Here is a 27,853-nt window from a genome sequence, read left to right on the forward strand (position 1 = left end):
GAAACTAAAAATGCATTTTATGTTTCTAAATTCACAGTTTGACATTTCAATCACTGAAATGACCAGCACTGGGAAAGAAATGCTTACACTTAAATATGCATTTTATTACTTAACCAAAATTTCTTATTACAATGGTTCAAAATTTAATATTTTCAATTTTTTTCTCCAACAATGCTAGGAAAATCATACCATTGTAGGCTGCAATGGCTTCACTCCCTTTTTGCTTGTAACCAAATATTAGATCGATCCATTCATGCAGATGTTCAGAAACATACTGGCTCTCTAAAGCATCTCTGTTCTTCTGGAGGAAATCATCAGGGCCTAAAGGGCACAATAGACAAAATAGCAGATTTAATATGTTCCCTCACAAAATTGTGCTAGTTTTCAAATTGGCTGGACAGTTCAAATTTTGTCGATTTTTAAATCGTCCACCATACTCCGAAGTGTCTCTACTCTCAGTTCACTGGTGTAATCTTATTCAATGTCAACAATGACTAATGCTGAAACTAAAAATTCGATCACAGAAATTAGTAATAAGTTGCATTTTGTAGTACTACTGCAGTTTGGCTCAAAACAAATTAAGAGTAATCATATTGGCTTATTTCACATAATTTTAATTGAAACTTAAGTTCTAAAATTAAACCCTATTTTACATTGCACATTTAGTCAAATAATGATAAATGAACATTAAAATTTACGAAATTGAATGCCAGAATTTTAGGATGTGTACACTGCAAGTTTAGAATCAGTTCAAAGTGATTTCTGCTTTGCACTGATGCTGAATTTGCAGTGTAAATCTGGGGCTAGAAATTGGTTCACCCCACTTTTTTTGGTGGCTGGGGGTGGGGGGGGGGGGGGGGGGGGTGTCACAATTAGCAACCTACCCGCACCCTTTCAGAACGAGATGGGTGACATGCAAACTTTGTGTATCCACCTCATCTGAATGATTGTGGCACTGTTGCGAGTGGCCCCAGCACTGCTGTCTGCTCCTGAATGCTGCCTGCAACCCCTGCATATAGCAGGTAGTACAGGCAGAGTTGTTATCAGACCACTTAGTCCAGCCAACCTGCTCTTCTTAAAGGCAGGCTGTGCTTTACCGGAAGCTACACAAAAACAGTGCTGCAATGTAAATGAGTGCAAAGTGGACACCAGGGCAAAAAGGGGGATCGAACTTGACGGATGTGCTGCTGGAGTCATTAGTGGTGCAGGAGGGGAGACATTATGGATTCTTGGGGGTAGTATGAGACCCTCAAGGACTACACGCAGAAGGGACTGGGTACAGGTGACCAGGAAGGTCCACTCCAAAGTCTGGACCCGAGGACTTTGCAGCAGTGCCACAAGAAATCTAACAACCTCACACAGGTGATCGACTTCAGTGAATGCCTTTCATGTTGCTCAATGCATCACACACCCAGCAGCACTCCCTGGCCCTCAGGACTCATGCCTAACACCACCTCCACACACCTACCAATGCCACCAGCCCCATGCACGCACGCGCACACACACTGCCTCCAGCTATTCAGCCTTGGCAAGCACATCCCCCAAACGAGGTGCTACACAACCAAGGAAATTCTGTCTTCTCTCTTGCAGGATATGCTGGCACACAATAGAAGTGAGCAATGCAGAACTGGCAGGGGCCAAGGACACCTGCACCTCCTGAGACCTACGGAGGAGATGGTTCTCTGCATCATGGGGCCAGCTGCGTGGCACCCGATGTTGCTGAGAACACTGAGGATGACAGCGTGTTCCTGCCTTATGCCGCTTCTCAACTCCCAGCTCGCCCTCATCCTACTCTCTGGCACGATGAGCAAGCGGCAGATGGTGTAACCATGGAGCTCCTACATCCACCCCCCCGTCCCTTACACCATCTTCTGAGTTCCTGCTTTGAAACACTCAAGAACTGCCATCTGCCCAGTCACAGCAGCCCCAGGAAGAGGAAAGAGAGTAGGAGCACAGCACTCAATTGACCTGACAATCGCTGCCACCAGCTCAGATACTGGCACTGTGTCTACCTCAGAGGCTAGTATAGAATCATCCAGGCACAAGTGTCCTGCAGCCAGGCAAGGGGGCAAGGATGTTCATTTGCTAGCTCACCAGAAGACTGGGTGCATTGGTTGGCCTGCTAGACAGCCTGCTGTCACTGTCGAGGAGCATGGAGGTGCTCAGCTCCAACTTGCAGTTCTTGCCCTCTCCGCTACAGCCTCTGTTCCATCTTCCTGTCATGCTGCAGTCCCAGAGACACTGCAACTGCTGCCTTCATACCTGTTGCAGCCTTTGTGTTAATACGTCACCTACTCCTCTGGCGCCTCCACACCCCTCTGAGTCCACCCGTGAGGATGCAACAATATTCTCTGGCAAATGCAGCAACTGACCACAACACTTCCAAAATTACATGAGTACTTCCTGACACTTTGCAAGTGGAAAAGTTTGCAAAATTTAACTCAACTGAAATTAGGGTGCCTGGCCCTTTAAATAACACAACTGCAGGGCCCATCTTGAATCTTCATGCTTGTTTTCTCTTGAATAAACAACACAGGTGCTGCCTGCACATTCCTTACCCAAATTTTCGATCCTGGTGTCACAGCAACCAGTTGTGCTGTACTATGTCAGCATAGCGCTGAATCAGAGCCTTCCGGCGCACATAGGAGACAACCTGCATGCACCCTTATCCTGGCAGAACACCATGCAAGGGACACTGGTAGAGTGACTCAAGGCCTCTGTAGCAGCTACAAGCAGCACTACGCTAGGCAATTTCTCGACCCTGCAGTCAAGAACCAACACAGCCCTGGAGTGTTGCAAAGAGAATTCAATTGAGGCATTAGTCTCACACCACTTGGGTTGGATATTGGATGGCATATTTACAAAGTGCTTTGGGGGTTTTTGTGGATTTATTGGACACTTGTTAAACTAATTTTACTCAAGTTTAACACTGAGAGTATACGGACTCTCCCCTCCTTTCTCTTTAAAGATTTAAAGTTCCAATTGTTGGAAGCATGCTCTCTGCACACAGGTATCCAGACATTCACACGGCTTACCTACTAGCAGGGTAGGTTAAGCTCCAGACAGGCAGGACCTAAGCAATGTAAATAGGGTACTACCTGGCTGAAAACCAACCTTCAGCTACAAGTCTCAGACCAATAGGTTCATTGTAAAATCATCCTTAATACAACTGAGCCTGCATATCATTGCTACAGGGCTAGTAGTTGTGGAATATGCTAAAGCAGTAGGTGCATGCCAGCTGTCTGACCAAATATATCGGGCTGAATTTAACAGTCCCCCCCGACATTGAGGGTCATGGCGGAGGGACCAGAAAATGCCTCCGGGAGAGGGCCGCCATACACCCTGACACCGAGGGGGCCTGGCCCAATATTGCTGGTGGCTGCAAGGCCTCGTGGCGGGCCCACCATTTAAATATATTAAAAGCATTGAATTAATTATATTCACGTTCCCGCCTTCTGTCCTGCTGCGATCTTCATGCCACTGGCCGGCACTCCCATGCCTTCAGATCCCTGTCCGGGGAAATAAGGTACCACACTGGTGGGGGCGGGGGGCATGGAGTTAAGTTTCAAGTTTCTCAGTGTGGGAAGTGGGGGAATGGGGTCAAAGTAACGTCATTGGTTAAAGTTTATGCACTTTGGGAGAGGGGGAAGGTCAGGTGGACAAGGTAAGTGTTTTGGGAGGGGGACAGAGAGAGCAAGTAATTCATTCTATGGTTATGGAGGCGGGGGGGGGGCGGGTGAGAGAGGGGCAAGGTAAATTTTTGAAATTTTTTTCATTCAATGCCCCTTTAAAAATTTAAATTGAACGGTAGGGTATGAAGCCCTTTCAAAATAGCGTCAGCTGTCTGTGCACAGGTACTGACGCCATTGACGGGGACGGACAGCCCGCCCCCTCCACGTCATCTGGGGGTGATGCGGGGGGGGGGGGGGGGGTGGGGGTGGGTGCCTCAGCTATTTAAATGAGCCGCTGCGCTTAACATTGCAGCGGCTCCACGACGGTGGGCCACCATTGTTTTCACCTGCCGCCGATTTCGGCAGTGGGAGTCTAACTTTCAGCCCATTAAGTGGAGTTAGAAAAACACAACATTTTATTACCACAAGGCTGTATGGATAGCTGGCTACTCATTTCATTATAAAGTACTAGTCAATGCAATAAAACTAGAATAAATTCATCAATTATGTAATGAAAAAATCTGATTTCCAAGTAACACAGAGGACTATTTTATTTATCTGAATTCAGTTTTTTCTGGTGAGCAGGAGTGCACCACCCAATCTAATAATAAAACCATGCTAACTGCTGCTGACAACCCACCACACCCCTCACCCATCAGGACCTCAACCTCCCGCCACTGCCCCCCAACCTGTTGCAACATCGACTCCCTCCACCCTCATTCAGACTTCAGCCTGACTGTCACCTCCACCTCCTCCTTTAATCCCAGCCAGTATTCAACTCAAACGTTATTGACTGTTATTCAATATTCCCGATCCCAAGCACCACAAACCTCTCTTCCGGCCACCATTCCCCTACCAACCTGATTGCCCTCCCTCCTGACCCGATAGCCTACTTCAACTACTCATCCAATCATCGAGTTCTTTTTGGCAGCAAGTAGCTTGGGGACGCCCATCAGGTGTCTGCAGCGTGATGATAATTAGGCCTGAGGTCCAATATGATGTGTGCCTCAGACTTAGCCATTCAGGCATGGGGATTGTTTCCTGTATCCCCATTTATGGGCATGGTAGAATTCTAGGCCAATGTAAGCTCACCTCACCTTGCCATCTCTGCTGAGATTACTACCCTCAAGTACTCTTTTAACCTCTCCCTCGATGTAAACTTTCCATCCATATGCACAGTCATCGACCTAGACATCTTACTTGGCCTTTCTATTCCCTTTGTCTCTATCACAGACAAGGCCACTTTGCCTGGATGCAATCACACTCAAGAGGTTACGCACCATTCCAGGACACAGCAGTCTGCTTCACCAGTTCTAATGCCAATGGACTTAATATCCACCATTGGCGCACTGTGGCTACAATATATAGGATCTACACAATGTAATGAAACAACTCAGCAAGGTTACTTCCACAGAACCATCCTCCCCTGCAACCTCCATCATTTAAAAAAAAGGACAGGAGCAGCAATATCGTGGAAACATCATCACTAGCTAGTTCCCTTTAAAATCACTTACAATCCTAACTTGGACATACATTGCTTTTTCTTTATTGTCACTCAATCAATATCCTGGAAGTTCCTGCCTAACACCATTGTGAGAGCACCATCATCCCAAGAACTTTAACCGTTCAAGGAGAAGGCCCATATCATCTTCTCTGGACAACTAGGGATGGGCAATAAATGCAGTCTTGCCAGCATCACACATATCCAGAAAACACTTTTTTAAAACTATGTACAAGATGAGAACAGAAAATAGTGGAGGAATTGGAAGCAAATATAAAATCTGTTACCTGATTACAAGTACTCAAGTGAAATACATGAAATATATAAAATAATGTAAGCAAAAGTTATTAAATCTTCCTCCCCCTCCCCATGCTTATATTCCAAGAGGCACAGGGGTGGATAGATACAAGCTTATTAATTAAAAGATAATGTCAAGAGAAATATTGAAACTAGGGATCTCTATTTTAGTAATTAAATGTACATGATTATTGTTCATATTTCAACCTCAGACGAGTTCAAAGCCTTTTAACAAAGGGAAACGATGTATTTATCCATTAAAGGTCTCTACAAGGAAAAATTACAGCGCAATGGGGAAAGAACTGAGGAGTGTGACTAATTAGTTAACTCTTTAAAGAGCTGGCACAGGCACAATGGGCCGAATAGCCTCCTTCTGTGCTGTATGATTCTACAATTCTGAAAGTAGAGTTCTGGGAGATTGACTGTATGCTCTTAAATAAATCAAGCATGATCTGTATTTCTGATAGAAGGTTTTGACCAATGCAACAATACTTGCTGCATTCCTTAGGGAATAAATCCTTTGATACCCAGATACGTGAGAATTAATAAAGACTTGAGTGTTGAAATATGTTTGGCACCTCCCTGCATGAAATAGTAGAGAGAAGAACTTATAAAGCTACATCAGATCTAATTACCTGAAGCCCATGGGGGAAGTTCCACAGAGTCTACCATCTTCCCTCCCTGCCTCTTCCCAAGGTCCAACTTCAAATTGTTCACAATGAAGCTGGAATTTGTGCCATAAAACTCTGGGATTAACTAGAAAGTGAAAAAATGATTAGCAAAACAGTTGGCAGTTCAGATACTTTATTCCATGGAGGACACCAGAATAAATATAACATTCATCTTCTACCTCTTTGAAGTCTGTTGCTCCTTCTAAACAATTTCTCCAGGTCTCTGCAAAACTAAACATAGTATAGACATTTAGTGCAAATACACAAACACACAAATATTTATAATTTATCAGATTGGCCCAAAGGTATTATTACTAACCTGTTAAACATTCTATCTGCATTGTCAAATTTTCCATTTTGTAAACACAACATGTACTCAGGGGCTGAAAAAGTAAAAAGGGAATCAGCTTTTTTTAAATTAAAAAACACTTTCTACATACATAATCCTGTAATTTAGAAACAGAAAATCTGTCAGAATCTGTAAGGAGTAAACACCAGTTAATATTTTGTGCTGGCTGTGTATCGCCTGCATTCTCAGTTCATATTTCAGATTTCCAGAATTTGCAGTTTTTGTAATATTTAACTTTTAAATTAATTAATCTTAACTCTTTGAGTACAGTGAAAGTTTCTCAGAAAAAAATGACTCCTTAAAAAATACACTTAATTTGCAACACCTATTCAAGTTAAAAAGACATTAAAAGGAGCCTCACCCACCAGGAGCATATGTCGTGAAACCACACATGCCCAATATTTTCCATTTATTAATTTTAATGGATAAAAAAGTGCAATGGGGCAAGTATATGCACAAAATCCAAAAATGAGGCCCAGACAGCAAGGTTCTATGCTAGGAGCACACATTTTCTAAAGTTTATCTTTAAATCTATTACAAATGAATGCCCCCAAAAAGGAATGGAGGACTGAACGGTAGAAATAGCATCCAATGGCAATAGATCACTTAAAAAATTGTTTTAATCTTTAGCTTGCTCTTCGCCCTTTCGCTTTCTGAATTTTACATCTTTAGTGACTTATATGCAGGTTGCGTGAATCCATAGTGGCACTATTGGTCAAGTCAGGGCTGCATCATTGGAACACACTTTTTAACACTGCTTTTTCCATTGCAGTTTCCTACTGAACCAGCAACACCATGTTCATAGCTGCACTTCACTTTGGTGAGGGGATAGGATGGTGAATAGTAAATAAAAATGCAATAAATTTGGAGTTGCTTATTCAATACCAATTCTCTTGAGCATAGGATTAAATAGGTTATATATTTACCAATTGCAATTTGATTAGAAGTTTTATACCATAACTAAAAAAAATGTCTTTAGGCCACAGCTTTAGACAACTTTACTAAGACCTGGAAACCTGACGCACAATTTGAATTATTTTAAATCAAGAATAGTGTAACACAGAGGATAACAACACCAGATTTTACAGTATTACGCTGGGCAAGTTACAATGGAAGTTACGCTTATTTCCTTTTTTTCTGACTTTGATTTTCTACCCATACAATAAGTCAGAAATAATTTTCAACCAAACAGTAGTAAAAAAAAATGTAACCTTACCAACTCTCACAAGGTAGAAGAGGACATAGCCTGGGGAAGAATAATGACTTCCATACATGAACTTTGGGTCGGGCATTTCTCGATAGCGAGTCTAAAATGAAAAAAAAACATTGTGAATCTATTTGTTGTGTTTGTCCTTATTTACGCCATTCGATTTAGATAGAACTAATAAGCTGTGGGTTCTATAAAATCATTGTGCCTCCCCGCATCACTGCACCCCCCCTCCCCCCGCCCCCAACTACCTTCAATTTTTGCACTAATTAACACTTCTCCATTTTGGGTTACTCACTGTCACTAAGTGGCCAGATACAGAATGAGACCATGTTCATTCTACACTAACAAAGTACCTTAGCCCCAGACTCAGCATAATGTCGCCACTTTCACCTTTATGATATTTTTGACTGACAATTTGTACCAACTCGTGGAAAATTTTGTGTATCATTAGCTCACACTTATTAGGACCAAGCAGAGGCTGTCCCAACTTATTTAATGCAGGAATTCATTTCAGCTGACTTTAGGTTAGGCTGGAATCTAACGCAGGCCATACAACAATACAAGTTACATTTATATAGGGCCTCGAATGTAGAAAAATGTCCCAAGATGCTTCACAGAAGTACAATCAGAGAAAACTGGAAGACGAGCCAGAGAAGGAGATAGAAGGAGGGGTGGCTTTGGTCAGAGTTGGGTTTTAAGGAGGGTCTTAAAGGTGAAGAGAGAGATGGAGAGATACAGTGATAGGATCCCAGAGCTCAGGGTCTTGATGGTTGAAGACACAGTTATCAATTGTGGTGTGAAATTAGTGGGGGATGCGGAAGAACAAAGAGCTGGAATAATACAGAATTCTCATCGGGCTGTAGGGCTCAAGAAGGTTATAGATAAGATGGGAGAGAATGAGGCCAAGAAGGGAATTAAACATGAGGACAGGAATTTTACAGGTGAGGCATTAGGGGAGTGTTAATGTAGGTCAATGAACGTAGAGGTTATGGGTGAATAGGACTTGGAAAAGGATAGGATATCCACAGCTTTGGATAAGCTGAAATTGATGGTGGCTGGAGGATGGGAAGCCAGCCAGAAGAGCAATTGAATAAAAGCAAAATACTGCAGATGCTGGAAATCTGAAATAAAAACAAGAAATGCTGGAAATACTCAGCAGGTCTGGCAGCATCTGTGGAGAAAGCAGAGTTAACGTTAACTCTGCTTCTCTCTCCACAGATGCTGCCAGACCTGCTGAGTATTTCCAGCATTTCTTGTTTTTATTAGAGCAATTGAATAGTTGAGTTTAGAGACATAAACGATAAACAAAATGAGAGCACACTGCTTTAAGCAAAATTAAAATCAGGCAAATAAAAATCTGCAGGGAAGCAGCTAAAGCAAAGACATTTTACTGCCTTCTCTTTGTTTTTGGAGTTTCACACTGGATAAACAAGGGAGATCTATAAAAAAAAACAGCAAATGTTAATGTTGAGCATGGATTAGGGCACCAGGTCTATCTCACATGAACAAAGGAAGACATGTTCTGGTTACTGTTCTTTTTATTTTTAAAAAAATAAACTGAACACAAAGCAGTCTAATATGAATTAAATCACTAAAGTGACAAACTCACAAATTCACTTACGTTAGTGTCATGAAACTAATATTTAGTTACATGCTGAAACAGTAATTTTGAAGGTTTTGTTTCCCTCAAAAATTTTTTCTACAGATAATCACATAACTGTGACCCATTCTGAAGTCAGGAACATTAAAACATAGGGCTGAGAGAAGAACAGCAAAATGCAGTACTGTCAATCATAAGTGAGAGAGAAACAGGAATAGCATTCAAGCAGTTGACATTATTTCTGTTCATGCCAGTATCAGATTTGGGTCTTGCAGCATTCACCATCATACAGGTAAAACAAATTAAAGCAAATCAGACGAGTAAAGTTGAAAAAGACCTCAAGCCAGTAGTAACTAGGATTGGAGTGAACAGTTTATTTGTGGTGACATGTTACTGAGAAGTCTCATTTTGTCTTGGGCTCCAAACATGCAGATCTCATGCTCACCACAGGCAGGCAAGTTTAACTACCTCCATTTTAAATAGCTTGCACTAAACAAATTGAGATGGGAAATGCCAGGACAGTTTTAGTTTGCCCTGACTTGCTTTTAAAGCTATTAACACCGAGGAAAACAAATACCCTGCTGCGCACCAAATTTGTCCCAATTATGTGCTATTTTAAACTGAAAAAACTATCTGGAATTATCAATGGTTATTTAATTGGCTATCAAGAGATTTACTTTCAACAAAAAAGCTGACAAGATATACTCAGAAATATATGACTAAATATGATTTATCTGTTCGAAAAGAACCCATACCAACAACCGATCTAGCCGCTCTTTATTTAAGGCACCCACTGGCTTCCTAAGGTCACGAAAGGTTTCAGGGTTTGAAAGATCTGTTTCAAAACAAAGGTTAGAGATGTGCTATTATTTCTGATGTATATGTACGTAACACCATTTAAAAAAACATGCCCATTTTAAGATACAAATGGATCCTTAAGTTTCTGAAAATAATAATTGATATCAATGTTACCTAGCTCTGAGGAAGCATAATCAGCTATGATCCAAGGAAAGATGGGATACTGAGACAGGTCATTACAGCTGCGGTCAGCCAGATTATTGAGATGCAGGAGGTACTGATAATTTGAGAGATGTCCTCTTTGCCACTGTAGCATATAGCTTTCAGCTGTGTGCTCGGTAATGTGATTTTCTGTTGAAAGAAATTTTGTAGGGAAACAAAACCTTCATAATTACTATTTCAGAATGTAACTAAATATTAGTTTCTTCCTATAAAGGAACCAGTAATTCTGTTCTGATCTAATTGTTTTATATTTTATGTACTTTACAAAATGAAATGAAACATCCTACAATTTTTAAATTAGGAAATATTTGCATGTAATCTCAAAGATATTTTCTGGTACATAGTTTTAATAAATTGAATTTAGCTACTTCCCAACCCATCCACTGTCTCTGCTTTCAGGAGGGAGAGAGGAGAAGTGCCCTGGCCCTTTGCCAACACCATGGCATGGGGCTGAAATTTATACTTCCGCCGCCATAATTAAACGCGGCAGCTCATTTAAATGGCTGGGGCAGACCCGCACGTCCCTCCCCGATGAAGCCATTTTTAAAGGCTTTGATCCTTAACTTTCAATTTAAATATTTAAAGGTAAGTTTATTGAAAAAATTTAAATCCATTTAAATTGCCCCTCTCCCACACCCCCAATTACCATAAAATTCATTACTTGCTCTGTCCACCACAAAACACTTCTCGTGCCCACCTGACCTTTCCACCCAAGTACATGAACTTTGAACTCTAACCCAATGATATTAGTTTGATCTCACTCCCACCCCTCCCGCACTGAAAAACTTGCCTGCTGCCCCCTCCTCACCAGTGTTCCACCTTGGATCCCTGGACTAAGATCCAAATGCGTGGGAGTGCCGGCCACCGGCACCAATATCACAGCGGGACGGAAGGTGGAGGCAAGAAGGTAATTAATTCCTTTACTTAAATTAATTTGCATGTTTAAATTTGGTTCCCATCACCGAGCAGCAGGGAGGCCGCCAAAAGGCCTCGCCGCCACCGGCAATATCGGGCCGGGCCTTCCCAGCATTGAGGTCCATAGCGGATCTCTGCCGGAGGCATTTTCCGTGTCTCACCAGCACGACCCCTGACATCAGGGTGGGGGGGTGGGGGTCTGTAAAATTCACCCCATGGTGTGTGAAGACAGCCCAAAAACATCTTGCAATTAATTACATGTTACTTTTACCACAGCAAAGGTGCGTGATGAGGACAGGAACTGTCACTTAGTAGTAGAAAGAGTAGAATTAGGGAAGATAACCAAAGAGATAGGTTTGAGGATACTTTTGAAGATGAGCAAGAGAAGTAGCAAGGTGGAAAGACTCAGAAAGAGTATTTCATTGTCCAAGGGCTGATTGTTGAGTGGGGGGAGGGGGTAGAATGCAGCAGACAAACTGGGGTTAACTTTGACTTTGGATGATAGTGTAAAATCGATTCAACTGCCAGTTATACTTCTCTCCCAATTTTCATTTAGATTGAAGTCGGGATAGGTGCATAACAACTGTTTTACATCATCATAATAATCCCCACTGTATATAGATCAGAGTTAGAATAGCAAAATGTACAGACTGAGATGTAGGGTTGAATGTGGTTATAAATAGTTTGCAATGTCATAGATTTGATATTTTAAAAAGCCTCATGTAAAAGCTGAAGACATTTAAGGGGCTCAATTAAACCCAAAGAACAGACTTTATTTTTTTCCATAGTGCTATTGCCATGTGTAAAATTGTTTTTAGAGGTTACAGGTGCACAAGAACTCCATTGCGACTTGCTTGTTTTCTTTCTTTCTGTTGACAAAGGACTCAATCTGCTCAGCATTTCTCTTGAGATTAGGAATTAGTCACATAGGGATTTATGCACATAAATCTCACTTCTTAGTACCTCAATTCATCCATACCAATTCAGATTTTTGATTTAGGCTTGGGCTGAACCACAAAAATAGACAATCTGAGCAACAAGATGTTACTTTATGATTGTGATTGACAGCTAAAAACACAAACTGCTCAAAACGTGGATTTTGCACTCTACAATTTGAACTGCGAAATGAAATTAATGTAAGATATGATACATGGCAGAAGTAGTAAATAAAGCTAATTTTCATTGATTATGTAATGTTTATACAGTTATGTAAATTCGCATCTGATAGAACATAAAACACACAGTAGAGAAGAAGTCTCATCATCAAGTATTCCTTTAAAAATATTTCTGATAAACATTTAGTTAAACAGTGACTGAAAACAGGGAGCTAGGTTCAAGGATTGTGATCGGTGGCACTAATTTTTTTATTTATTAACCCAGCGTGTTTCAGCAATCGTTATTGTATATCAATTCAGCTTATTTGTACTGTGGGATTTCACAAATCTTCTAAGCCAGCTCCCCGACTGACCCTGAACATTGCTTACAAAATAAACAGAAACAGGCAAAAAAGGACAGTATATTGACTCACAACGCATTTTTAATTACAAAATTTCACTTCGAAAAAGGATAATTTCAAAGTATAAATTCAATGTGTAAAAGTCTGACATGGTTTTACTGAATTAATATGCAATATGCCAAAATAATCTCAACAAATAAAAGTGTGCTGTAACACTTTCATCACACCAAAGCAGACTAGTTCAAGTTCCAAGGCTGACCACCACTTGAATCAGCCTATCTTAGTTCAAAAATGTGGTCAGTTTTCAAGCAGATTTGGGTGAAGAAAAGTGGTTAAATTTTCTTTTCGCAGGATTGGGATTTGATATTCAAGAATTAAATGGAAAACAGCTAAAGTACATGTATAGTATATTTGTACATAACTGACCTAAAAAGGTTGCAAGATAGTAGTAGAGTTCATCACGATCTTTTGAGTTGTAAAATTTCAAGTAGATATCAGAACAAAGATCATCTTCTGTGCAAAAAACCTCAAGACCCTAAAGGGAGGAACAGTGAAGTGAGCAAAAAGTAGTTACTGTCACTGTATTACAACTCTAGGTCAATCCATATGGCAGCAAACATTGTATAATCTCCAAAGCTCTATGGTAAAATTTAAGCACATGATTCACTTTAAACACAGATACCTTTCTGCATTATACATGATTAGAAAATATATAATATGGAACAATGATTAAAGTATTTTCCAATTCTTTTAATATTTTATGTACAGCAATTGTAAATTGTTCCAAAATAAATGCAAACAAATTAATTTAATGTCATAAGTTACTCACCAAAGGTTTCAATCCGTGCCGCCTTTTGTAAATACGTCTTACCTCATGCAACTTTACTTGTACAACTGTCTCCTAAAACACATGATAGGATAACAATGCAAAGTCCATCAGTTATTTAGGAATATTATAAAATAATGTATTGGTGTCACACACTTTTACACAGGCTTTGTAAAATATGGTTTACATAGAATATACAGCACAGAAACAGATCATTTGGCCCAATCAGTCTGTGCACCATTTATGCTTCAGTCAAGCCTCCTCCCATCTTTCCTTCCCTAACTCTATCAGTATCACTCTTCAATCGCTTCTCCCTCATATGCTTATCGAGCCTCCCCTTAAATGTTTCTGTACTATTCGCTTCAACTACTCCCAGTGGTAGAGAGTCCCACATTCTCACAATTTTCTAGTTAAAGAAACTTATTGTGAATTCCTTACTCTTGGTGAGTATCTTCTATGGATGACCTCTAGTTTTGCTCTTCCCCACAAGTGGAAACACTCTGTGTCTACTCTATCAAAACCTTTCATAATTTTTTAAAGGTCTCTATTAGGACACCCTTCAGTTTTTGCTTTTCAAGAGAAAAGAGATCCAGCCTGTTCATCCATTTTTGATGGGTATAATCTTGCATTTCTGGTATCATCCTTATAAATCTTTCTATGTACCCTCTCCAGTGGTTCGATATCCTTTTTATAATATGGCGATCTAAACTGTATCCAGTACTCCAAGTGTGATCTAACCAAGATTCAAAACAAGTTTAGCAATAACTTCTCTATTTTTCAATTCTATCCCTCTAGAAATAAACCCTAGTGATTGGTTTCTTTTTTAATGGCCTTATTAACCTGCATCATTGCTTTTACTGGATTGTGCATCTGTACTCCCAGATTGACACAGAACACAAAAGTCCGAGTGTATCAGGCCTGTGTCCTCAGTACCTTGCTCTATGGCAGCGAGGCCTGGACAACGTATGTCAGCCAAGAGCGACGTCTCAATTCATTCCATCTTCGCTGCCTCTGGAGAATACTTGACATCAGGTGGCAGGACCGTATCTCCAACACAGAAGTCCTCGAGGCGGCCAACATCCCCAGCTTGTACACACTACTGAGTCAGCGGCGCTTGAGATGGCTTGGCCATGTGAGCCGCATGGAAGATGGCAGGATCCCCAAAGACACACTGTACAGCAAGCTCGCCACTGGTATCAGACCCACCGGCCGTCCATGTCTCCGCTATAAAGACGTCTGCAAACGCGACATGAAGTCCTGTGACATTGATCACAAGTCGTGGGAGTCAGTTGCCAGCGTTCGCCAGAGCTGGCGGGCAGCCATAAAAATGGGGCTAAAATGTGGCGAGTCGAAGAGACTTAGTAGTTGGCAGGAAAAAAGACAGAGGCGCAAGGGGAGAGCCAACTGTGCAACAGCCCCGACAAACAAATTTCTCTGCAGCACCTGTGGAAAAGCCTGTCACTCTAGAATTGGCCTTTATAGCCACTCCAGGCGCTGCTTCACAAACCACTGACCACCTCCAGGCGCGTATCCATTGTCTCTCGAGATAAGGAGGCCCAAAAGAAAAAAAAAGAGCATCTGTACTCCCAGATTCCTTTGCTCCTCGACCCTTTCTTATTCTTATTTTCAATATGTGACTTCCTTATTTTTCTTACCAAAACGCCTCACCTGTATCTGTGTTGAAACGTATTTGCCAATCATATGCCCATTCTGCAAGCTTATGTTTTCTTGTATTTTGTTACTGTTTTCCTCAGTGTTGAGTACCCCTCCCCCAACACACTTAGGTGTTATCCGTAAATTTAGAAATTGCGTTTTTGATTCCAAAGTCTAAATCAATAATATACATTGTGAACAACAATGGTCCCACCACTGATCCTTGTCGAACCTCACTTCCTCCTTTCTGCCATTCTGAATAGCTATCCTTTACCACTTTCTGCACCCAGCTAGCTATTCATTCTGCTACTTATCCCTTGACTCTGCATGCTCTGACCTTGTTCATTACTCTATTACGTAGCACCTTATCGAAGGTCTTTTGGAAATATAGGGCTAGATTCTACTTTCCCGCGGCCGTGAGTGACAGTTGGCAAAAGGCCGCACACCACCATGCCAACACGATCCAGCGCTCATCACGTGGCGGGGTGGCCTTGGCAACAGCGTTGCCTGTTTCTGCGCAGGTACTGGCACCATTTTTAAAGGGCTGCCATGCCTGTGTTGACAGATTGAAGTAGACTTCGTCCTCCCCCCCAATCACACTAAAAATAAATGTTGGCCCCCTTCCCCAATACAGTGAAATTGCAGAGTTGATCCCTTCTCCCACCAACTGCACAAAGTGCAGAGGTCACTCCTCTCCCCCCCCGTCACAACTGCAGAAAGTGCAGAGGTCACCGCCCCCCAACCCCACTACACTAAAAATGCAGCGTTGACTCCGTTCCCCACCTCTCACTATACTAAAAATGCTCTGCTTCCTCCCCCCCACTTCCCCACCTTGGTGGCACCAGCTTTCCCTGAATGAGAAAGTGAAGGCGCAAGTGCCGCCTGTTGCACGGAAGATCCGGAACCAAAGGTAAGATTGCAGTGAATTGGATTTAAATGTATACATGGAGTTTATTTAAATATTGAAATTGGGCCCCGTCATCGAGCAGCAGGAGGGCCGCCACAGAGCCTTGCCACCACCAGGAAGATCAGGCCCGGTAATCCCGGCGTTGGGTTCCGTGGCGGGCTGCTGCCGGTGAGATCTTCTGGCTGCCCCTCACCACGGAACCCGATATCGGGAGCTGAACAAAATTCAGCCCCTAGATAAGTTACATCAACTACATTACCCTTGTCTACTCTCTCTATTACTTCTTCAAAGAATTCAGTCAGATTGGTTAGGAAAGACCTCCTCTTTTAAAATCCATGCTAACAATTCATTGTTATATGTTTGGTTTCTAGATGTTTTTCTATTTTCTCCTTTAGTAGGCATTCCTTTATTTTTCCTACCACCAATGTTAAGCTGACTGGTCTATAGTTTCCTGGACATAATCTAGTTCCCTTCTTAAATAAAGGTATAATGTTAGCAGTGCATCAGTCCTCTGGCACTACAGCTTTTCTAATGAATTACTGGCCCAGATTTTGCTGTCAGTGGCAAAGGAATGGCGCTCACCATTGACTTCGAAGAAAGCCACTCAAAGATCGAGCGAGCTCTGCAGTGCTGATTTCCTCTACTACAAAGTCAATTTCATTCTGGTGCCACCTGTCGGGATCTCTGGCATCCAGGAAGTAAAAAGCACTAATTATCATTCACTTTTTAATAATTTTACAGAGTGAAATAAAGATTGGGACATACACATGGATTAAGGTACAAACTGAAATATCAAACAAACATCTTTTAAAAAATAAGTTTTTCAGGGCCAGAGAGGTTTTTCAGCAATAATTATTATTTAGTATGTCATTAAAAAAAGTTACATTTCATTCAAGAAGGTGTTAAATTTTCAGTGGTTTGTACACCGAGAACCATGCCTAAAAGGTTGAAGTTCACATCAAATCACTTATTTCAGTGCTCATTGCTTCAGCAAAGACTGCTACAGAGCATCCTACGAACAGATGAATTAGGAGCAGAAGTAGGCCATTTGGCCCCGCCATTCAATAAGAGCATGGCTGATCTGTTTCTGTCTTGAATTCCACACTCCCATCTACCCCCAATAATCTTTGATTCCCTTGCCAAACAGGAATCTATCTACCTCCACCCTAAGAATATTCAATGACTCCCGTCTCCACCACCTTCTGAGGCAGAGAACGCCAAAGAACCCTCAGGAGAAAAAATTTCTCCTCATCTCTGTCCCAAAAGGGGGACCCCTAATTTCAAAACAGTGCCCTCTAGTTCTGGACTCACCCACCAGAGGAAACATCCACTCCACCTTGTCAGGACCGTTCAGGATCTTATAAACTTCAATCAACTCTCCCCTCACTCTTCTAAACTCCAGTGAAAACAAGCCCAGTCTGTCCAACCTTTCCTCATAAGACAACCCGCTCATTCCAGGTATCAATCCAGTAAACCTGCTCTGAACCACCTCCAACACATTCACATCCTTTCTTAAATAAGGAGACCAAAACTGCACACAGTATTCAAAATGTGGCCTCACCAATGCCCTGTATAACTGAAGCATAACATCCTTACTTTTATTTTCAATTCCCCTCGTAATAAAGGATAGCATTCAAAAGAACAAAGAACAAAGAAAATTACAGCACAGGAACAGGCCCTTCGGCCCTCCAAGCCTGCGCCGATCCAGATCCTCTATCTAAACAGGACGCCTATTTTCTAAGGGTCTGTATCTCTTTACTTCCTGCCCATTCATGTATCTGTCTAGATACATCTTAAAAGACGCTATCGTGCCCCAGTCTACCACCTCCGCTGGCAACGCGTTCCAGGCACCCACCACCCTCTGCGTAAAGAACTTTCCACGCATATCCCCCCTAAACTTTTCCCCTTTCACTTTGAACTCGTGACCCCTAGTAATTGAATCCCCCACTCTGGGAAAAAGCTTCTTGCTATCCAACCTGTCTATACCTCTCATGATTTTGTACACCTCAATCAGGTCCCCCCTCAACCTCTGTCTTTCTAATGAAAATAATCCTAATCTACTCAACCTCTCTTCATAGCTAGCGCCCTCCATACCAGGCAACATCCTGGTGAACCTCCTCTGCACCCTCTCCAAAGCATTCACATCCTTTTGGTAATGTGGCGGCCAGAACTGCACGCAGTTTTCCAAATGTGGCCGAACCAAAGTCCTATACAACTGCAACATGACCTGCCAACTCTTGTACTCAATACCCCGTCCGATGAAGGAAAGCATGCCGTATGCCTTCTTGACCACTCTATTGACCTGCGTTGCCACCTTCAGGGAACAATGGACATGAACACCCAAATCTCTCTGTACATCAATTTTCCCCAGGACTTTTCCATTTACTGTATAGTTCACTCTTGAATTAGATCTTCCAAAATGCATCACCTCGCATTTGCCCTGATTGAACTCCATCTGCCATTTCTCTGCCCAACTCTCCAGTCTATCCATATTCTGCTGTATTCTCTGACAGTCCCCTTCACTATCTGCTACTCCACCAATCTTAGTGTCGCCTGCAAACTTGCTAATCAGACCACCTATACTTTCCTCCAAATCATTTATATCACAAACAAATTCCATTAGCCTTCTTTATTACTTGCTATACCTGTATACAAACTTTTTGTGACTCATGCACTGGAATATCTAGATCCCTCTGCACCTCCAATTTCTGCAGTCGTTCTCCGTTTAAGTAATACTCTGCATTTTTATTCTTCCTGCCAAAGTGAACAATATCACATTTTCCCACATTATACACCATCTGCCAGATTTTTGCCCACTCACTCAGCCTATCTAAATCGGTCTGCAACCTCCTTATGTCCTCTTCACAGCATACTTTCCTACCTATCTTTGTGTCATCTGCAAATTTAGCTACCATGCCATCGCTCCCCTCATCTAAGTCATTGATATAAATTGTAAAAACGTTGAGGCCCCAGCACAGACCCCTGCGGGACTCCGCTCGTCACATCCTGCCAATCAGAAAAGGACCCATTTATGCATACTCTCTGTTTTCTGCCAGCCAGCCAATCTTCTATCCATGCTAATATGTTACCCTCTACACAATGAACTCCTACTTTGCGCAATAACCTTTTATGTGGCACTTTGTCAAATGCCTTCTGGAAATCCAAGTACGGAATGTCAACGGGCTCCCCGATATCCACAGCGCATGTTACTCCTTCAAAAAACCCCAATAAATTGGTTAAACATGATTTCCCTTTCATAAAACCATGTTGAAGATTCCCAATTACCTTGAGTTTTTCCAAGTGCCCAGCTATAGCCTTCATAATGATCGATTCTAACACCTTCCCCACGACAGACGTCAAGCTAACTGGCCTATAGTTACCTGTTTTCTGCCTCACCCCTTCTTGAATAGAGGGGTTATATTTGCTACTTTTCAGTCTGATGGAACCTTTCCAGAACCTAGCGAGTTTTGAAAAATTAACACCAATGCATCTACTACCTCTGTAGCCACCTCTTTTAAGACCCTAGGATGAAGCACATCAGGACCCGGGGACTTGTCAGCCTGCAGTTCCATCAGTTTGCTGAGCACCGCTTCCCTGATGACTGTAATTTCACCAAGTTCCTCTCTTCCTTCCACCTCCTGATTTACAGCTATTGCTGGAATGTTTTTTGTATCCTCTATAGTGAAGACAGAAGCAAAATATTTGTTCATTTCATCCACCATTTCCTTTTTATCTACTATTAACTCCCCATTCTCATTCTCCAGAGGATCAACACTCAATTTAAATACCTGCAGAAACTCTTGGTATCTGTTTTTACACTTCTAGCTAGCTTCTTCTCATACTCTAATTTCTTTCTCCTGATTAACCTTTTAGTCATTCTCTGCCTTTCTTGATGTTCTGACCAATCATCTGGCCTGCCACTCATCTTTGCACAATTTTCCTTTTTCCTTAAGTTTGATGCGTTCCTAAAGTTTGATGCTTTCCTTAACTTCTTTAGTTAACCACAGATGGTGGGTCCTCCCCTTAGAATTTTTCTTTCTAGTAGGAATATACTTATTCTGAGTATTCTGAAATATCTCCTTAAATGTCTGCCACTGCTTCTCTATTGATCTATCTCCTATCCTAGTAAGCCAGTTCACTTCAGCTAGCTCAGCTTTCATGCCCACATAGTTGCCCTTATACGAAATACTGGTCTTAGATCCACTCCTCTCTCTTTCAAACTGGATGTAAAATTCAATCATATTGTGGTGACTGCTACCTAGAGGTGTTTTTACTCTGAGGTCATTAATTAATCCTGTCACATTACACAATACCAAGTCTAATAGAACCTGCTCTCTGGTTGGTTCCAGAACGTGCTGCTCTGAGAAACTATCTCGAAAGGATTCTATGAACTCCTCATTCAAGCTACTATTACCAATCTGATGTTTCCAGTTTATATGTAGATTAAAATCACCCATGATTATTGCCATCCCTTTATCACATGCACCCAATATTTCTTCTTGTATACTTTGTCCTGCATTGTGGTTACTGTTAGGGGCCGTGTAGACCACTCCCACTAGTGACTTCTTTCCCCTACTATTCCTCATCTCCACCCAAACCGATTCTACATCCTAATCTCCAGAACCAAGGTCATCTCTAGCTAATGCACCAATGCCATCCTTGATTAACAGTGCTACCTCTCCACCTTTACCTAGCTTCCTACTCTTCTTGAATGTCATATACCCCTCCATATTGAGGACCCAATCCTTGTCATCCTGCAGCCACGTCTCTGTAATGGCTATCAGATCGTATTTATTTACTTCAACGTGCACTATCAGTTCGTTTATTTTGATATGAATGCTACGTGCATTCAGATATAGAGCCTTTAGTTTTGTCTTTTTGTTATCTTTTTAACATCTAGTCTTGACTGTCGGTGTGTTCTTAGGTTTTTTCTCTCTGTCCCTTCCTGCCATTCTCTGACCTTCATTTTCCATATTACTATTCTGCTCTCCTGCCTTTACTCTACTCCTTGATTTGCTACATCTACCCAAGCTTGATCCCTCAACCCCCACCCCCCACCCCGCCCTTGTTTAAGTTAAAGCCCTCTCTACTTCCCTAGTTATACTGTTTGCTCGAAGACTGGTCCCAGCACCGTTCCGGTGCAGACCGTCGTAACGGTACAGCCTGTGGAGGAACAGGGCATCTGATAGGAACTTCCCGACTTCTGTGTTTAACTGCACATGTGCGGATGCCAGAGGTTGCTGTCAGTTTTACACAGTAATGACAGCGAACGCTGACAGTTTCACCGTCACTGTAGCAGCAAATTCTAGGCTGTTAAATATGTGCAATAATGCCTCTGCTATCTCCTCTCTAGATTATTTTAAAATGCACAAATACAATCTGTCCAGTCCAGGGGTTTTATCCCTCGAGTTTGATTAGTTCATTTAATATCACTCCTGTTTTTATTTTTAAAGTGGATATATTATTTCCAGTCTCAACTTCCGATGTCACGTCCAGAGCAATCCCCCAGTAAATACTGAAGCAAGAAATTATTTAATATTTTTACCATTTTGCTACAGCTGCCTGTGATTTTATTTATGTGCCTCTCGAATATTTTACTATTTTGTTTTATGCTCCCTGATAATTTAATTTCAGAGTTCTTCTTTGCTTTCCTAATTGTTTTTTTTTGACTGCTTTCCTAATCACTTTGTATTCTCCCTGTCATGCTCTTCTCATCTGCTGTCCACGTACTTAGTGTCTTTGCTTACACTCAATATTTCCCTTATGTCTTCATTCATCCACAGTGTCTCATTAGTACAACAACAAAATACTGTGGATGCTGGAAATCTGAAATAAAAACAGAAAATGCTGGAAACATTCAGTAGGTCTGGCAGCATCGGTGGAGAGAGAAACAGAGTTAACGTTTCAGGTCTGTCTCTTTCATCTTTTCATTCAAGGTTCTGACGAAAGGTCACAGACCTGAAAGGGTAACTGTTTCTCTCTCCACAGATGCTGCTGAGAATTTCCAGCATTTTCTATTTAGGTCTCATTAGTGTTTAGTTTGTTCTTTTTTTTAGCCGAATATATGATTTGTCCGCACAGATGCAACAGCTAATTTCTTTGATATCCATTGTTCATCTTAAAAGATCCACTAAGTACTTCAAAGAGTTATGACAATGAAATTCAAAATCATGCTGACTGTGTGATGTAAGATGCAACGGTTAAAGAAACTTTAAATAATTGAACTGCATCATGATGCAGGAGGGCTCCAAGTATGAGAAACCAGATTATAATGCACATACACTGCAGGAGTTTCAGTAGAATACTATTCAACCTCCCTTTTTCAACAGATATGCCTTTCACCAGCGAAAATAGGTTTCAGTCCCTTTTCTGACCACAAACACATCTGATTGTCTCTGACACCCATTTTTCCTGTCACTTCTTTCATATTAGATTCAATTTTAAAAAAAACTAGAATTCTGAGTTTGGGAGAAGTCTTTTGCTTGCAAAGCTCCTCTCTAAACCTTCATCCCTAGCCTTCTTTTTTCTTTGGCCACCTTGTCTCAAGAGACAATGGGTAAGCGCCTAGAGATGGTCAGTGGTTTGTGAAACAGCACCTGGAGTGGCTATAAAGGCCAATTCTAGAGTGACAGACTCTTCCACAGGCGCTGCAAATAAAATTGGTTGCCGGGGCTGTTACACAGTTGGCTTCTGTCTTTCTTCCTGCCAACTGCTAAGTCTCTTCAACTTGCCCCTCTTTAGCCCCGCCTTAATGGCTGTCCACCAGCTCTGGCGATCACTGGCAACTGACTCCCACGACTTGTGGTCAATGTCACGAGACTTCATGTCGCGTTTGCAAACGTCTTTAAAGCGGAGACATGGACGGCCGGTGGGTCTGATACCAGTGATGAGCTCGCTGTACAATGCATCCTTGGGGATCCTGCCATCTTCCATGCGGCTCATATGGCCAAGCCATCTCAAGTGCCGCTGGCTCTGTAGGGTGTATATTCTGGAGACGTTGGCCGCCTCGAGGACTTCTGCGTTGGAGATAAGGTCCTGCACCTGATGCCAAGGATTCTCTGGAGGCAGCGAAGATGGAATGAGTTGAGACGTCGCTCTTGGCTGACATACGTTATCCAGGCCTCACTGCCATAGAGCAAGGTACTGAGGACACAGGCTTGATACACTTCTGTGTTCCATGTCAGTCCGCCATTTTCCCACACCCTCTTGGCCAGTCTGGACATAGCACCGGACGCCTTTTTCATGTGCTTGTTGATTTCTGCATCGAGAGACAGGTTACTGGTGATAGTTGAGCCTAGGTAGGTGAACTCTTGAACCACTTCCAGAGCGTGATCGTTGATATTGATGGATGGGGCATTTCTGACGTCCTGTCCCATGATGTTCGTTTTCTTGAGGCTGATGGTTAGACCAAATTTGTTGCAGGCAGCCGCAATCCTGTTGATGAGTCTCTGCAGACACTCTACTGGGTGGGATGTTAATGCAGCATCGTCAGCAAAGGGGAGTTCCCTGATGAGGACCTTCCGTACTTTGGTCTTCACTCTAAGACGGGGCAAGGTTGAACAACCTGCCATCTGACCTTGTGTGGAGGAAAATTCTTTCTTCTGAAGACTTGAATGCATGCGAGAGCAGCAATGAGAAGATGATCCCAAACAGAGTAGGTGCGAGAACACAGCCCTGTTTCACGCCACTCAGGATAGGGAAGGGGTCTGATGAGGCACCGCTATGCTGAATTGTCATGGAATGAGGTGATGATACTTAGCAGCTTTGATGGACATCCGATCTTTGCTAGTAGTCTGAAGAGACCACGTCTGCTGACGAAGTCAAAAGCTTTGGTGAGATCTATGAAAGCAACGTAGAGGGGCATCTGTTGTTTGCGGCATTTCTCCTGTAGCTGGCGAAGGGAGAAAAGCATGTCAATGGTGGATCTCTCTGCTCGAAAGCCGCACTGTGCTTCAGGGTAGGCACGCTCAGCCAGCTTCTGGAGTCTGTTTAAAATGACTCGAGCGAAGACTTGCCCCATTATGGCTTTTTCCCAGGGTGGAAGAGTCAGTTACGAGGGGACATAGGTTTAAGGTGAGAGGGGCAAAGTTTAGAGGGGATGTGCGAGGCAAGTTCTTTACAGAGGGTGGTGAGTGCCTGGAACTTGCTGCCGGGGGAGGTGGTGGAAGCAGGTACGATAGCGATGTTTAAGAGGCATCTTGACAAATACATGAATAGGATGGGAATAGAGGGATACGGTCCCCGGAAGTGCAGAAGGTTTTAGTTTAGACAGGCATCAAGATCAGTGCAGGCTTGGAGGGCCGAATGGCCTGTTCCTGTGCTGTACTGTTCTTTGTTCTTATGCTGAGCAGGGAGATTCCACGGTAGTTGTTGCAGTCACTGCGGTCACCCTTGTTCTTATAGTGGGCGATGTTATTGGCATCACGCATGTCCTGTGGTACTGCTCCCTCATCCCAGCACAGGCAAAGCAGTTCATGGAGTGCTGAGAGTATAGCAGGCTTGGCACTCTTGATTATTTCAGGGGTAATGCCGTCCTTTCCAGGGGCTTTTCCACGGGCTAGAGAATCAATGGCATCACTGAGTTCCGATTTTGTTGGTTGTCTGTCCAGCTCATCCATGACTGGCAGAGACTGGGCTGCATTGAGGGCGATATCAGTGACAACATTTTCCCTGGAGTACGGTTCTATGTAGTGCTCCACCCAGCTGTCCATTTGCTTGCGTTGGTCAGTGATCGTGTCACCTGATTTAGACTTGAGGCAGGCAAACTTCTTGATGGTTGGCCCAAAAGCTCTCTTAATGCCATTGTACATTCCTCTGATGTTTCCGGTGTCAGAGGCCAGCTAAATACGACTGCATAGCTGTTGCCAGTAGTCATTTGCACAGTGCCTGGCTGTTCTTTGTGCAGCGCTTCTGGCTGCTTTAAGTGCTACGGATGTTAACTCGCTGGGGGCTTTCTTGTAGTTCAACAGTGCAATGCGCTTAGTGGCTACGACAGGTTCCATCTCTTCAAAGTGAGATTGAAACCAGTCTGCATTCTGCTTCTCACGTTTGCCAAAGGTGGTCGTTGCTGAGTCATAGATGGCGTCTCTGATGTGGGCCCACTTTGTCTCTGCATACCCTGCAGGAGTGTTTTGAAGGGCTTTTTCAAGTGAATATAGAAACTTATGTAACAGCTGTGGATAAGAAATTCTGTTAGTGTTGATGCGCGGGCGGCCCGTCTACTTGGAGTGATGTAGCTTCTTTGGTTTGAGTCGAACTTTGCTGCACAACAGGGAGTGGTCGGTGTTGCAATCCACACTGAGGAAGCTGCGTGTGATTTGGATACTGTTTTATAGAGGCTCGCCTTGTGACAATGAGGTCTAGCTGGTGCCAACGACGTGATCTTTGGTGCCTCCATGAAACCTGGTGACAGGATTTTGTATGAAAGAATGAGATGGTGATGCAGAGGTTGTGATAGGTACACAACTCCAGCAGTCTCTGTCCATTCTCATTCATCCTTCCAATGCCAGTAAGTAGTCTATACAAAGTACATACGCTTGAATGAGGTCAGCCAACAGGAATCTCTTTCCACGCAACATAAACAGAAACTTGGGGAACAAATTCTCAATAAGACCAGTTGCTACCAGGCTGACAGAAGAAGATCCCTTGCTATGGAGCAGTTATGTCAATGACAGTCCCTGTATCAGTCCAGCATGCTGAAGCCAATCGAGAATGAGAAAATTGTAGCGTTCCATAGATAGGCCCTGTACAAAAGGTGTCTCTCACACTATAGCCACACATCTTCACATCTAATGCAGTGACCAAGCTATCTGAATTTCGTTCAGCCAGTACAAAACAGCATCACATTCAACAGGCTGACTCAGGATGCATTTACTTTTCATAGCGGAAATGGAGAGCAAACTGTGGCTCTTCCAAAACCCACTCACTTCCTCTTCCTGAAGCCAGTTTGCATGGCATGTGACATTCTCATGTGATGACTTTACATGACTGCCTGTGGCAGAAAAAAATAGTTTGACACCTAAACTGCTGAAGACCATAATTACATCGCAGTCAGGGATTGGTTGTTTGGGCTTTGCTCAAGTCGGATCACTTCTGACTCTGTGTTTACAGTTCAACTTTAAATTAGGACTGTTAAATGCACCCTTAGAAGCTGTACAGTATTAACAATCTAGGCAATCCTTTAGTTTCCAAAAATACAACTTATTAGTAATTTTTTCTGACAAATATTAACCAAATGTCAAACACAAAAATCAAATCCATTACAAGCCTTTTATAAACTTTTTAAGCTAAATGGAACAGAAGAATCGACTTTAACTCGAGTCTTGGCTACCTGAAAACCAACATCAAACACCAAATCCCTTGCACTTTGGGTTAATTATTTGGGATTCTGAAATGCTGCTTTTTTCAACGTGACATAATAATATTTTAAAAAATAGAAAAGAATTCGGACAAGGGTGCTTACAACAGATTGCAAGAAACAGTGTAAAGATATAGTTGATTGTACAAGGCTCGTTGTCACAGTAACAAGCTGGCATGGCTCGGCCTGTACAGTACGTCAAACAGGTCACCAGCTGCCCCTGACTAAATCTGGGATTTCTTGGTCTGTATGGCTCAACACAACAAAAGGCATATACTCAGTGAGCCATTAAGGGTGTGTGCAACTACTTTTTTTAAAAGCTAAATGAGCAGGAAGAGGGCAATTTAAAAACCTTTGAAAGATTTAAAAATGAGGTTTAAAGGTTAATGTACAACATCAAGGAATCTTGTAATTATAAACAAAACATTGAGCTTATATATTGTGTAAAATAACTTACAGGATAGCTATTCAGCGGCTGGAAATACAAGTTTTGGTCTGTGATGCAGACATGCCCAGGATTAGATACCAAAGGGGTGACCATTTCAGCCTCACATTCCATGTGGGGCCTTTCAGTAACACTCGGAAATCTACAAAAGACATCAATTACCACTGATTGACAAAATAAGTAGATGGTTAACAATATCAGCCTAAGAGCAATGTGTTTACTACAAAAACAGACAGGAAGGATGTAAATGCTTTGGAAGCAGTTCAGAAGTTTACCAGACTAATACCTGGAATGGGTGGGTAGTCTTTTGAGGAAAGGTTGGACAGGGTAGGCTTGTAGCCGCTGGAGTTCAGAAGAGTACGAGGCGACTTGATTGAAACATTTAATATCCTGAGGGGTCTTGACAGGGTGGATGTGGAAAGGATGCTTCCCCTTGTGGAAGAATCTGGAACTAGGGGTCACTATTTAAAAATAAGGGTCACCCATTTAAGACAGAGATGAGAAGAAATTTTTTCTCAAAGGGTCATGAGTCTTTGGAACTCTCTTCCTCAAACGGCAGTGGAAGCAGAGTCTTTAAATATTTTTAAGGCAGAGGTAGATAGATTCTTGATAAGCAAGGGGGTGAAAGGTTATTGGGGGTAGGTGGGAATGTGGAGTTGAGATTACATTCAGATCAGCCATGATCTTGTTGAATGGCAGAGCAGGCTCGAGGGGCCGAGTGGCCTACTCCTGCTCCTAATTTGTATATTCATATATACATTACAAAACTTTACCAATCATAAAATTGCTATATTTGTGATGTTTGAATTCCAATAAGTTTTCTTTTCAGATCAAAAGCTGTGGAGAAATTGATTCCTAAAATGAGTCAGTAGCCATAACATGATAACAATTTGCAGTTATATAGCAAAGACGTCATCAGACTGTACAAATACTTCAGAAATTACAAAAAACAAATTTCACTTCATTTCTACTATT

General features: G+C 42.3%; 1 protein-coding gene across 3 annotated transcripts in view; it reads right to left on the bottom strand.

The window, feature by feature from the left end:
* nsmaf (neutral sphingomyelinase (N-SMase) activation associated factor) overlaps nucleotides 1–27,853 on the bottom strand; it is a 116,702-nt gene that overhangs the window by 49,409 nt on the left and 39,440 nt on the right. For all 3 annotated transcript variants that reach the window (XM_068031884.1, XM_068031883.1, XM_068031881.1), the window contains 10 exons: nucleotides 26,891–27,020; nucleotides 13,520–13,591; nucleotides 13,117–13,225; nucleotides 10,272–10,448; nucleotides 10,055–10,134; nucleotides 7,706–7,796; nucleotides 6,460–6,523; nucleotides 6,320–6,371; nucleotides 6,105–6,225; nucleotides 190–321 (listed from right to left, as the gene is read on the bottom strand). In XM_068031884.1, the coding sequence (XP_067887985.1) occupies nucleotides 190–321; nucleotides 6,105–6,225; nucleotides 6,320–6,371; nucleotides 6,460–6,523; nucleotides 7,706–7,796; nucleotides 10,055–10,134; nucleotides 10,272–10,448; nucleotides 13,117–13,225; nucleotides 13,520–13,591; nucleotides 26,891–27,020 (1,028 nt within the window). The remainder of the gene's footprint in view (nucleotides 1–189; nucleotides 322–6,104; nucleotides 6,226–6,319; nucleotides 6,372–6,459; nucleotides 6,524–7,705; nucleotides 7,797–10,054; nucleotides 10,135–10,271; nucleotides 10,449–13,116; nucleotides 13,226–13,519; nucleotides 13,592–26,890; nucleotides 27,021–27,853) is intronic.

Source organism: Heterodontus francisci, chromosome 5 (assembly GCF_036365525.1).
Source record: "Heterodontus francisci isolate sHetFra1 chromosome 5, sHetFra1.hap1, whole genome shotgun sequence".
Lineage (NCBI taxonomy): Eukaryota > Metazoa > Chordata > Chondrichthyes > Heterodontiformes > Heterodontidae > Heterodontus > Heterodontus francisci.